Source organism: Necator americanus, chromosome V (assembly GCF_031761385.1).
Source record: "Necator americanus strain Aroian chromosome V, whole genome shotgun sequence".
Taxonomy (NCBI): domain Eukaryota; kingdom Metazoa; phylum Nematoda; class Chromadorea; order Rhabditida; family Ancylostomatidae; genus Necator; species Necator americanus.
The window spans coordinates 27,531,989-27,546,216 of NC_087375.1; the positions used below are offsets into that span (position 1 = coordinate 27,531,989).

The 14,228-nt window shown below is 42.2% G+C and overlaps 2 protein-coding genes across 2 annotated transcripts; one reads left to right on the forward strand and one right to left on the reverse strand.

Moving 5' to 3' along the window:
* Nucleotides 1–4,359: 4,359 nt before the first annotated feature.
* On the forward strand, nt 4,360–6,092 carry RB195_015399 (uncharacterized protein; the record flags this gene model as incomplete). Its single annotated transcript, XM_064206097.1, has 2 exons — nt 4,360–4,598; nt 6,017–6,092. The coding sequence occupies 2 exons, from the start codon at nt 4,360–4,362 to the stop codon at nt 6,090–6,092; spliced, it is 315 nt and encodes a 104-aa protein (XP_064061978.1).
* A 1,357-nt stretch (nt 6,093–7,449) lies between these two features.
* On the reverse strand, nt 7,450–9,652 carry RB195_015400 (uncharacterized protein; the record flags this gene model as incomplete). Its single annotated transcript, XM_064206098.1, has 4 exons — nt 7,450–7,556; nt 7,637–7,697; nt 7,761–7,863; nt 9,615–9,652. 4 exons carry the CDS (start codon nt 9,650–9,652, stop codon nt 7,450–7,452), a joined length of 309 nt encoding a protein of 102 aa, XP_064061979.1.
* Nucleotides 9,653–14,228: the final 4,576 nt, after the last annotated feature.

Sequence of the window (14,228 nt, forward strand, 5' to 3'; positions counted from 1 at the left end):
TTCAAGTTAATGAAGGAGAGACAAAGCGGCATAGTGTATTCTCGCGCCACCTAGATGAGTTTCTGGACATTTCAAGTTTTTATGAAAATGGTGGATCGTGCTGAATTTCTCATGAAGCCGCGCTTGCATGCATGACTGTTATTTATTGGAAACTTTTTCAATAATGTTAAGAGTGAATCTAATCGGAGCTCATCCATGACGGATGGTAAGAAGAATGAACGATATCATATGTGTTGCCCTCCATACAAACAACAAGGTCTTGCTGGTCTTCCACTAATCAGGAACATTCCATTCCGACAAGTAATGCTACAGTGCTTTGTACTGCTGGTCCTCTCTTTTTGAGGTTTTCTTTTATCGGCTCATTACTAAGCTATGTGATCTTGAGGGCGAGTTCCTGGCTGCCTGCGGCTTGCGCTGCTCTTGGCTGGCATATTAGGCGAACTGTTTCTGAAGACAGACGGATAGTCTCCTTTCACGCAGTAGTGGGGATGTTCAGCGAGCAGATCTTTTATCTCATCGATGTTTTTCTTTCCAAAAACTGGGTAGTGCGGCGAACTGGTCCCAGTTAATGATAGTTCTGGGTGTTGGGTGTCTGAACTTGGCCGTCTTTCCTCCTTTCTGCAAGAAACATAATTTGAAGGGAGCAGCGGTTCGATCCTATAGAGAAATTTGGTACAGAAGTGACATCCGTTGGGCAAAACCTTTTACTGACGATGATGTGTTCAATTTCGTCGTGATACACTCCACCGGCTGACTCCACCGTCCAGCGTAGAGAGGAGGGGTTCTGGAATTATGAGTTCCCACGAATGATTTTTGTCGCGATGACGCCATGTCTCTACTCGTGCTACTGTATCTCGTGGGTTCGGATATGAGATTCCTCAGGCGTTCTTCTGGGGCCAATTTTGGCATTGAAATCACCAATAATTACATTATAGAAGGTATGGTCTTCTCTGTAGAACTTCTCTAAGACCATATAAGACGCTTCAACGTCTTTTTCTCCGTAGCTTGATGTCGGACCGTAAGCGGGAAAGATACTCAAAAGTTGCGCTTAACTGCATCTTCTCATCCGAAAACGTCCGATTCGTGTCGAAAATTGCGAAACAGTCAAGGTTTTAGCCATAATTTAGCTGACGAAGACACAAATTCCACCGACTCCTCTACTGTCGCATCTTCCTAGGAAAGGTTGTTCACCACTTCCTTATGCTACCTTAAAGGCATCACCCCACGAATCAGATGGTGCAGATTTCAGGTGGAGTATTCGTATACAGGATGGGAGACTACGGAGAGCGGTGATTCCGTCCATTTCTTCCTAATTGCCTTAAAAAACGACCCGGAAGATATGGCTTCATTCGCTTTGGCGCACCATTTTGTACATGAGGTTCGACTGGAGCGCGCCAGTCTTGTGCGGCGCCGCATCTTCCGGGCCGTTTTTTTTTACGGCACTTGGCAAGAGATGGACGGAATCTCCTCCCTCTCCGTAGTCTCCCATCCCGTATACGAATACTCCACCTGAAATCTGCACCACCTCAGATTCGTGGGGTGATGCCTTTAAGTAAGTGGTGTATTCTCGCCATCCTATGGCGGTCCTATGGCGACGCATTTTATCTTCCTAGCTTCGGATTATCAGGTCTGCATCATCGATCTTCAACCGCTTGGGATGTAAGCGTATGTGATGTTTACATAAATATCAGAATCCTAACCTCTTTCCGCATCGACAACCTCGATGACCCCTACAGTCCTGTACATGTCCTACACCTAGCGTTCGTCGCGCCCATTCATATCTGACAGACATCGATTATTTCTTCGAGGGAAGTATAAAAAGCGGCTGTTTTCCACCTCCCAATCACTTGGAGGTTATTGACAGGACTGAGGTTTAGTCGGCTAGATGGGTCAATCTTAGAAATGCAGAAAGATGGAGTTCACCTCGTTGACCCACCCTCATCTCAAGAGAGGTACAAACTCGGATAGCTGCCTATCCACTACCAAGTCACCTCGTAACATACCGGAACTGATCCCTCTAGGAGTTCCGTGAAAGCTCAGTCGTGCGAGTTGTAACTTAAAGTGAGAGTTTCTCCCTTGTCCTTGTCCTACGGTATTCATCGTTGTGGTGGAACACCTTGCTTAGATATAGTTGCGTCAAACGATCTGTGGTTGCCTCGCACTACGAATTATGAAGGAAGTAGCGGTTGACAATAATTCATATTTATAGCCTGATTGCTGCAAAATAGACTCCTGCCTCGATCGTCTACCGTCAGCTCCACTGCTCTACTGCGATTTTCGCTACTCACTATTTCCGTTTCTTTCTTGTGCATTAAATATCAGAAAATCAGTACTTACTGCAAAGGTGAGCAGCATCATGATTGTAGGCTTTTGTAGCAACTTGATATCTGCAAGCATCAGTTAGAAACCTCCAAGAACTTTGCTTTAAAAAGGACTATGGCAGCCATACGCAACATCAATGTTAATGAATTTTCAAATGGAATGATAAATGAAGGGAACGGAAAGACAATAGCAGCAAATACATTTCAAAGCAGAGGCAGGAAAAGAATAAAGAAAAGAAGAAAATTCTAAAAAATTCTGTTAGTCGAGAACAGATTTTAACGATGTTTCAGATGGAGATGACATGATAGAACAGAAAGAGAGACGGATAGATCCAAATATGGAAAACTGTAAGGGAATCAAAGTTAGAGAATGGAATATGGTGGCAAACTGCATTGCTGCACCATTCGGGAAGCAGGAAGAAATGGAACCAAACCTGACTTCTACCTGACTCTCTTGCATGCCAACTTGTAAACAAGAATAGTCAGGTCAACACAAATGCATTTTACTTCAAGCTAGAATAGTAACGCTGCGATTGAGCGTCTTTTTCCGGCAATAGTCTAGTACGATCTTCGCGAATTTCTCACCACTGTGGTGAGTAGCACCGTCGTTGCTCTAGATAAGTTGAATCGGGAGAGATGTTTGCCGCAACGCATAAAAGGTTTGGCAGTCCAACCGCAGAACAAAGCTGGAAACAATTGCGCCTTTGAATGCCATTAATAAAAAACGCCAGCCGTATAGCACTGCTTTTATGTTCTGTACTGGCTCCACAGTGATCTCAGTCTCTGAGGTATCCTAAGTTGACAAGACTCTAAACTCTAAACTGTATGACGCAACCTTCATGATCATGATCATGATCTACTATATAATAACGGGCTTATTCTGTCACGTGTGTGTGTGTGTGTGTGTGTGTGTGTGTCAGTCACGAAATTCAAAATGAGGGGTGCGACGGGTCCACCGGCGTCGAGTTAATGCCTCGAAGCTAGGAAGCTATAAAATGAGGTGTGAAGGGGTCCACCGGCGTCGGATACCTATAGAAGGGGGTGCGACGGGTCCATCGGCGTCGGATACCTATAGAAGGGGATGCGACGGGTCTATCGGCGCCAGATGGCGTTAGAAGGCGGTGCGACGGGTCCACGGCGTCGGATACCTATAGAAGGGGGTGCGACGGGTCCATCGGCGCCAGATAGCCTTAGAAGGGGGTGCGACGGGTCCACGGCGTCGGATACCTATAGAAGGGGGTGCGACGGGTCCACCGGCGTCAGATTGCTGCGCCGGCGCCAGATGTCCAGAAAAAGGAGTGCGACGGGTCCACCGGCGTCAGATACCTATAGAAGGGGGTGCGACGGGTCCACCGGCGTCAGATACCTATAGAAGGGGGTGCGACGGGTCCACAGGTGTCAGATACCTATAGAAGGGGGTGCGACGGGTCCACAGGTGTCAGATACCTATAGAAGGGGGTGCGACGGGTCCACCGGCGCCAGATGTCCAGAAAAAGGAGTGCGACGGGTCCACCGGCGTCAGATACCTATAGAAGCAGGTGTGACGGGTCCACCGGCGCCAGATACCAATAGAAGGGGGTGCGACGGGTCCACCGGCGACAGATTCCTATAGAAGGGGGTGCGACAGGTCCACCTGGCGTCGAAATAGTGCGCAATAACTTCGTGTGCATGACGCAAAATATAGATGGTTGCAGCCATTTCATAGCCGTGGCCACTGTATCGCTTTGCTTTACACCCTATATGACTCCTCCGCGTGTCCATCTCCTTCTTCGTTCGCCTCAAGTTGGTAGCATGCCGCTCTCAGAAAGTGGAAACCCGCATGCAAATGTGTGCTTAAATAGTTGCAAGATGTTTATGTGATCTGACGTGGAACGTTATCTTTATCAGTAGGATGATGTCTTTCACGTAATTTTATCCCGAAACGTCATTCTTTGATAACTGTTTATAGAACAGAGGAGGAAAACCCATATTTCGCGTGATACTTTTAAATTTTGTCTATAATATATTGATATATATATTGTTTGAAGCTGAAGTTCGAATGTTCTCAAAATGTAGAACTGACGCGTTTAGGAAGATGTCTATGAAATGTTTCGCCCTTAGTTATAATATAAAAAAGGAAGAAAGATTGTTGGAGATGCACAAGTCCAATTTCGTAGAAAACGGCACTAATATTAATTTTCGTTCATCAGTGAAGGCGAGCGAAGCAAACTCCACAGAAAGTCTGAAGTCCGGCTTTAGCCGGACGTTCAGACTGGTATATAATAACGAGCTTAGTCCGTGTGTGTGTGTGTGTGTGTGTGCGTGTGTGTGTGTGTTTGTCTGTGTGTCACGAAATTCGAAAAAGGGGGTGCGACGGGTCCACCGGCGTCGGATTTGTGCGCCGGCGCCAGATACCTATAGGAGGCAGTGCGACGGGTCCACCGGCGTCAGATACCTATAGGAGGCGGTGCGACAGGTCCACCGGTGCCAGATACCTATAGAAGGCGGTGCGACGGGTACTAAGCCGTCAGATTGGTGCGCCGGCGCCAGATATCCATAGAAGGGGGTGCGACGGGTCCATCGGCACCAGATACCTATGGAAGCGGGTGCGACGGGTCCACCGGCGTCGGTGGACCCGGTCATTGGTGCGCAATAACTCAGTGTGCATGACGTAAAAGATAAATGCTTCCAGCCGTTTCATAGCCGTGGCCACTGGGCGCCTCGCTTTTCACCTTTATGACTCCTTGTGCATATTTCCTTCTTCGTTCGCCTCAAGTTTGTAGCATGCCGTTCTCAGAAAGTGGAAGCACGCATCCAAATGGCTGCTTAAATAGTAGCAAAATGTTTACGTGATCTGACGTGGAACGTTATCTTTATCAGTAGGATGGTATCTTTCACGTCACTTTATGTTAAAACATCATTCTGTGATAACTATTGGGGGAAATCAGGAGGAATACCCATACTTCGAGTAATGCTTTCAAATAGTGTCTACATTATTCTGGCATCGAAGGAGTGTTTGTGGCTGATGGTCGAATATTCTCCAAATGTAAAATTGACGCGTTTAGAAGGAAAACTCCGTTGTCATTAGCCTTAATTTATAATATAAAGAAAAGAAGGAAAGCGTTGTTAAAAAAACACAAATCTAATTTTACAGAAAACACCACTACTATTAACTTAAATTGATCAGTCAAGGGGAGCGAAGCTAAAACCACCGAAAGTCTGAAGTCCGGCTTCAGCCGGACATTCAGACTGGTATATAATAACACGCTTAGTCTGTGTGTGTGTTCGTCTGTGTGTCACGAAATTCGAAAAAGAGGGTGGGACGTGTCCACCGGCGTCGGGTTGGTGCGCCGTCGCTAGATAGCTATATACTATTAACTTTCATTGATCAGCGAAAGGAAGCGAAGCTGAAATCACCGAAAGTCTGAAGTCTGGCTTTAGCCGGACATTCAGACTGGTTTAGAATTATTGGATCAAGTAGACCACTGATGGTCAAACTAGCAAGTTTTGAGAACGGATCGCAATACTAGAAGTGGTGGAGTTATGCTCTTTATTGTAAATTGCTTTTCCTGTGTACTCATTTCAAGGGAAGATGACTGAAGCCTGAAACATTATCTGATAACATTTATTTTGAAGACAACTTGGTACATTTAGATGTCGTATATATAGGTGTTGCTCCCCATATTTGTTGCTAACAAACCAGAACAACGATTTAGGGCGATTTCCGATAAGTCAACAATTAATTTCCTGGCTATTATCACTAGTGACATTAACGTTCCTAACATCATCTGATCGGATGCTCCTCATACTTACTAATAATGCGTCGAAATCTTTTGTTGACTTGTGCCGAAGTCACAAACTTTAGTACAGTTAGTCAAAAATCCTAAGTTAGGGATCCATAACCTTGACTGCTTCGACAGAGACACTGTCAGAAGGATCCAAACCAATCCTTCATTGTGATCCAGGAGCATGCCTCAAAAACATATCAATTAGTTTTGGTTAAGGAAACACAGATTTATAGTATAAAAAGAAAAACTGTGGACTTTTCTTGCGTAAGAGTTTATCTCGATCAGATCGATTCGTTGGGCTACACTAGTGCACTGTGAAACCGCTGGTTGGTAATCATGAATATTTCTTGCTGTCTCAAAGAACTGTGTCGATTTACATATTCCTATTTAGAAAGCACCTCTGGGAATGGTCAATTGCCCTAGATGCATTTTCGTGGTGTCGATTGTGTTCCTTAGCTTGGAAAAAACTATAAAGCATCAAAACTTCGTTTCCTGGATGTGCTTCAGCAAACTACATAACGAAGTTTCGAGGAAATCACTGAAGTACAATCTCTCGATTGAAAGAAAAGTAATTGAGTCAAGAGATAAACAAACTTTCTACACCTTAATTCTCAAACGTATCTAGAACAAGAAATTGGAGAGTTCAAGACAAAAAAGAGTAAAACATTATAGACTTATTCTGAGAAGGCTAAGAAGGCCGACACGTTTAAAAAAACTTTTCATTTAATATTTTGTGTCACAAACATTCAGAAAAATTATATCTTCTAATGGGAGATAGCAGTTGGTTCAACACAAGTGAACTCGTCGAGTTGATTTTTAAATGGGGCAGTTCTTATTCACAAACACCTGATAAGATTCTACCTTTTTTAAAGAAGAAATGCTGTTTGTTAAATTGCATGGCTCACACATTTCTCATCGTTTCATCTTATTGGGGAATGTTTCCTTAAAATATAATCATTCTCAGGTCATTCCTATCCCAGAAAAGTCCTCAAATAATCAACCAGACAACATTAGACCCGTTAGTATATGCTATATTTTAGCAAGACTGTTCGAAAATTTTTTCGAAAATGTTTGTCAATTGTCTTGTTGCTCATTCTACCACTGGCATAAATCAGCATGGATTTTTTAAAATAATGTCGCACACGACAGTCTAATACAAAAACCTCGGCAAGTGAGAATACATCATAGAATAACAACTTATTTACAGTCCTCTTTTTCGCACGTAGCGCTTCACGTGTTTGTTAGCCCAACCTTTATCCATTTCATATAACATGTAACGGTGTTCCACAAAGCGTTGTCCTATCATCTGTACTCTTTATAACTTACATATCCTGTCTACTACGGATGATCCCTCCAAGTGCTCAAGGCTGCATAACATTCGCAGATGATATAACAATCTTATCATTCGATTTAAAAAAAAACCGGACCAACGTAAACCTCAAAAAGTCATTTATATAGTGGATGACATCTGCAAATAATTTTTAATTAACCATTTATTAGTGGTCAGTGCGGTAGTGTCTGAGCCTTCATTCCAATGAAAGAGCTTACCATTTCTTTCACGACTTCTACCGCCATTCATTTCCAATTTTAATACTTTACACAACTGGTTCTGGAAGGAAGCATGTGGATTTGAAGGCAGCAAACCACGAAATAGACGATGTTGAGATCTCACGAGGGAATGGTAGGAATAGGGAAGTAGTTTACGAGTATGAGCGTAATGATATTCAATTCCCAGTTGTAGTAGTAATCCAGGGGAACGCACCCTTTGGTCGCTCCTAAAATGCAACTTATCACATGTAGTTAAATGATAGCAATCTACGCGTCTGTAATTGTGCAGGTTGGGGAGATTCTGTTGCTTATTCAAGTTTGATTAGCTGGACTGCGGGCGTCCGGCGGCGTCTCTATTGCTCACGTTCCGTTGCCTAACACGTTTTTTAACACACAATTGAAACCAAGATTGTTTCACGCTCATTTTTTTCTGGACTATAAGATAAAGTTGATAGTGGCCACATTCATAGACATAAATTGCACTTCTGCTTCTGTCTATTCGTGGGAAAAGAGTGGAATGGTAAGAATGCTCTCACTTGGATAAGATACAGTTTATTCAACAATTGTTTTGAGAAAATCTAGTTTACTATTTCAAAATTCGTCAGTCCCTGGCCAACCTCATATGATTAGTTTTATAATGTTACACCTTGTAGACGATTCGCATACAGTATTACAATAACGCACTAAGAATTAATCAAAATATTAATTGCAAATACTTGCCAGCAAAAGCGGTTAAAAGAATTGTGGGCTTGTTTGTTGGGATGAAGTCTTTTTTAAACTCAATTTCAAGCTATACTCTATCAAAATCCGGACATAAATAAATTAATTAATTTCAGAATTTCTGCTGTTAGGTTATCTTGGATGGTGCTGCTTTCACGAGTGGTGATATGGTGCAAAACAATTACCAGGAAACAAACACAAAATCTTTGTTAACTTTGGACTTTTCTTCCTCTTCTCATCCATCATCTTTGGACCACCTGTCCAAAACATTGTAATTTTAGATCAAAATATTCGCTCTCTAACAATCAGTGGAATGACGAGTGTGATTTATTCGATGTAATATTGTTTCCAATTGTATGATTTTAACTACAAAAAAACTCCGAAAGATCCAAAATTCACTGCAGAAAACAAAAGTTTTGATGGTATAGTTGTCCTCTTGAGGCTTGGTTATTGTCGATACACTAAAAAGGACTGGCCATTTGGTGGTTTGCAAGTAAAATAACATTATTATCCCTCTGAAAATGATGTAATTTTAGGAGCGCCAGCGTTTAGAAAATAAATCTTTCCCGAGAAGTCTAAAGCGGAGAATACTCTTAGTATAGAGGGAAATTCTTATGTTCAGCATTAAAAAAAAAGATTTTTTATGATAAGTGTCGTAAAGCGAAAAGGGGATATTGAAGTTAAAAGGACAAAGTTTCTGGCGTTTCACGTTTCCCTCATGTTCACTTCAATTCAGAATCGTTTGAGGTTCACGAACGCGTAACTGGCCACAATTACACACAATTGGCGATGTGTCAAGTCAGTGTTTTTATCTTCCAGACAGGTCTGGTACCAATTTATCAACCTCAGAGTGATGAAAGGCCTGGTGAACACTAGGGCGGATTCGAACCGCCGATCGATGGTGCAGGAAGCGGAACCTTTAACCGCTACATCACACCCGCCCAAAGGCTATAATAGGATCACTGAATTAAGCAGCTTTCACAAAAACTGAATTCAAATATCAAAAGACAGTTGGGAAAAGAAGAGAATCTCAAAGACGAAGATAAGAAACCAACAACCGGTTCGTTGATAACGTTCTATTAGTCGAACTAGAAGCTGAATTAATACACAAAGCACCAGTAGTGTGGGCTTGGTGCGTTTCCTAAACTACTGTGGTCATAACGCAATAAACAAAGACTTTGACAAAAAAATTAAACACTTTACCTTGAATTCGTATAAATAGTTCCTTGCTCAAAAGCTTTTTTAAAAGAGAACTCACAAGAAATTCTCATGAATGTTTCGAGTCTGCGGCAACATCTGCGTTATTGCCTACCTGTGTAATCATCTGTCAGTCCGCCGGCGGATAACGAGAACCGTGACCCAGAATTTCTTCCAATGGGACTGTTTCTTGTATTATTCGAACAAATCTCGAATCTTGACACGCGCCGATTCCAGTTTATGTCAGGAAAGAAAATTATTCCTACAAAGGTAAACAACTACAAAGGTTCGAAAAATCTGAAATGGACAAACCTAGTTTTTTTTTTCGGGAGAAATATTTATAGTTGCAGAAAAGTAAAATCCTATAGAACGAAACAAAACCTAACTATGATGTTGCTATTTTTGTTTGCTATTTTTTGTTACGGCATAGATCATTACCATCCATGATATCCTGCACAAAGCTGCGGAACTGGAGGCTAGCAATTTGCTCATTTGTTTTAGGATTATGCTACGGCGCAGTAATAAGAAAAATTCTCTCGATTTCGGTGAGCGGCAGCACCAGTGAGAACGAGGTTACAAAAGTCATCCAGGATTACCTTGAGGATCTGATAATGCAAGCCAATAAGATTGACTACGAATTCATCGGACTAAACGATAGGAGATGACGCTATCCACTGAGCATCGTGCATGAAACTGGAGAGAAGACTTTCCAGGAACACCCGGTAATAGAGATGTTGGAGTAGTCGAAAACGAACATTGATTCTTTCTAACAACTAAAGACCCAAATCTTTCGCTTATTATGCTTGCATGAGAACACGCGAGTCTTCCACAAAGAAGACAGTAACCATTTTCAAATTCATTGTGGACATGTCTTCTACACATGGAAATGCTACCACGCTGTACTTGACAATTGAACGATGCTGGTGACAGTACATGCATTTATTTCCTGATCGTATAATATTCCTGATCATATATAATATATACAAGTAAAGTAACTAAGTAAAGTGGATACTTTTTGTATATGTGAACTTAGAAAATACAGACTTGGAATAACGTTGGAGATACCAACTTAATAGGTAATGTAGAAGACGAAGAACTTCCTTCAGTGATTTGGGGCCAAGATCTATGGAATTGCGTAATGGCAGTATTTTGCCATATCAAGCTTCGACTTTTCATCATAATACAACATGTGATATTGATTACGACAATAGAATAGTAAGTACTGCAACTGGACATTTGACAAAATACAAACATAAACATACATGAATGATGGTGACAAAAAGAACCGTAGTAATAAAACAACGATAAAAACTGTATTTCTTTGGTCGATCTTATCGACAATATTGCTGGTGATCTGTTAAAACTATTTTGAAGTACATGATATTGAAGAACTTAACTTAAGAAACTTTACTCAGGGAGTCTACAATTAAAGTAGCAAGTGAGAATGGCTTCTGTTGGTACATTCCGGTTTCAGAAGCACTGCTGTCTACACTGAAAGTGGGAGTCGCAGTTTTGGGCAGCATAAAGAAATAGACTATATCATCGTCGTTGTGTTTGGAGGGTCCAAACAGGTTTGGAGGAAAGTGTTTGGAGGATCTCACTGCCGTACCTGACGATTGTACAATCACTTCCTTCAAAGAGGAGTTCTCTTTAAACGGAAAGAAGAGAAGATTGCGAGACTATTACTAACTTTTGAGAACTGTTCCCTCTGGGCTCGTAGAACACCTTTATGACTGGCGGTTGATTTCAAAATCAGAAGTGAGGGTCATGGAGTTGGAACCTGCCCATATACAGGTTGTTGTTCTTGTCCTGCTACAAAGTGAACTGCCTGATATTCCGACAAGTGAACAGCCAATCTGCATATAGTGTAGGATTTTTGTTGCATAGCAAACTCAAATACTCTGTGAAGAGCTAAAGATGGGCATACATAGTGAGGGTTCAAATGCTTTTAATCTCGTCTGAATTCCATTGTCATCAGAATCGTTTCCATTAGTTATTGGTGCACGATAGGGACATTCATCGATGTATTTGTTTAGATACTTGACCGCCGAAACTGTACCAGAAATTTCAACGTTCAAATGACAGTTGAACTTCGTGAGAAGGTACAAATTGATCGGTACGACCCAGCCATCGTTATACACACTTTCGTTAATTTCGACGGTTGTGTCGATCCCGCCTCCTATACTTTGGCTATCAGACTATATTGGATGGCTATCGGCTACCATGAACGTGCTTTTGAGAAAACGTTTTGGTCATCTTCCACTACGGATACATGGCGAATGAGGATAACCGGCGCCACATTTTCTCTGAATCATATAGGACTGCCCCCGGCTCTTATACTCTGTCTGGTATTTCAGCACACAAAGCATTGCTGCGTCAGGTACTGTTTGCGACTTTTACCCATGTTTTAGAATCAGCAGCATATGACAGTGCAGAAGATCTCAATTTTGGGATTCAAGCCTCCGTCGCGCTCGTAAGAACCTGTGCCACCTCGTTTGTTAGTTTTATGCACCGAGGGGAGGAGTCATGGTGGATGTGTTGCTGTAACATTTTGCGCAGAGGACGAGCAGCGTCCGGCTAAAGCCGGACTTCAAACTTTCTGTGGTGTTCGCTCCGCTCGCCATCACTGATTAAAAAAAAATAAATTAATAATAGTGACATTTTCTGTAAATTAGGATTGTGATTTCCTAAAAAACTTTTTCTTCTCTTTCTTAAAGGAAATTTGGGCCAAAAATTCTTAGTTTTCTTTGAAAACGCGTCAGTTCTATATTTGGAGAACTTACAAACTTCAACTTAAACACTCTTTCGATACCTATGTAATATAGACACGACGTGGAATCATTACTCAAAGTATACGATTTCCTTTTGTTTCCTCCAACAGCTACCATAGAATGATGTTTCACATAAAATGAAGGGAATGACATCATCATACTGATAAAGGTAGCGTTCCACATCAGATCATGTAGACAGTTGGCTACTATATAAGTAACAGTTAGCATTCATTTTACCACTTTCTGAACAAAGTAAGATCGTAGAGGTGAAAAGCAACGCGGAAATTGGATGCGACTATGAAACGTTTGCGACATGCACACGAGATTACAGTGGGATATTTCTATGCCACGACACAGGAATTCGACGCCGCAGAACCAGTCGCACCCCCTTCTATAGCTGTCTGGCGCCGGTGGACCCGTCAACACACACACACACCACACACACACCACACACACAAGCACACACAAACACACACACACACCACACACACACACAAACACACACCAACACACACACACGTGAGAGAATAAGCCCATTATTATATACCAGTCTGAATGTCCGGCTAAAGCCGGACTTTCGGTGGTTTTAGCTTCGCTCCCCTTCACTGATCAATGAAAGTTAATAGTAGTGGTGTTTTCTTTAAAATTAGATTTCTGTTTTTTTCTAAAATACGCTTTCCTTCTCTTCTTTATATTATAAAATAAGGCAAAAGATTACTGAGTCTTCCTTCTTAACGCGTCAATTCTACATTTGGAGAATATTCGACCATCAGCCACAAACACTCCTTTGATGCCAGAATAATATAGATGCAATTTGAAATCATTACTCGAAGTATGGGTTTTTCTCCTGTTCCCCCCCCCCCCCCCCCACCAACAGTTATCAAAGAATGATGTTTTGGCATAGTCTGAATGTCCGGCTAAAGCCAGACTTCAGACTTTCGGTGGTTTTAGCTTCGCTCCCTTTGACTGATCAATGAAAGTTAATAGTAGTGGTGTTTTCTGTAAAATTAGATTTCTGTTTTTTTTAACAACGCTTTCCTTCTCTTCTTTAAATTATAAATTAAGGCGAAAGATTAAAGAGTTTTCCTTCTAAACGCGTCAATTCTACATTTGAAGAATATTCGACCATCAGCTACAAACACTCCTTCGATGCCAGAATAATATAGATACAATTTGAAAGCATTACTCGAAGTATGGGTTTTCCTCCTGTTTTCCCCCCAACAGTTATCAAAGAATGATGTTTTGGCATAGGATGACGTTAAAGACATCATGTTACTGATAAAGATAACGTTCCACGTCAAATCATGTAGACATCTTGGTACTATTTAAGCAGTCGTTTGCATGCGCTTTCCACTTTCTGAGAACGGCAAGCTACCAACTTGAGGCGAACGAAGAAGGAAATAGACACACGGAGGAGTCATAAAGGTGAAAAGCGAAGCGTCCAGTGGCCACGGCTATGGAACGGCTGCGACCATCCATCATCTGCGTCACCCGCACGAAGTTATTACGCACCAATCCGACGCCGGTGGATCCGTCGCACCATCCTCTATGCGTATCTGTCGCTGGTGGACTCATCACACACCCTCCTGTAGGTATCTGGCGCCGGCGCACCAACTCGACGCCGGTGGACCTGTCGCACCCCCTTCTATGACCCGTAGTATCGCGCTGTTACGTTGTGTGCATGTCACAAAAGTAAATGGGACGCTGCAACCGTTTCACAGCCGGTGCCAACGTGCGCGTTGCTTTTCACCTCTGTGACTCCTACGCTAGTCTGCCTCATCTTGGTAACATGCCCACTTCAAAAAGCAGAAACACCCATGCAAACGGCTCCTTAGATAGTAGCGAACAGTTTGCATGATCTGACGTGGACGTTATCTTTATCAGTAGGATTGTGTGTTTTACGT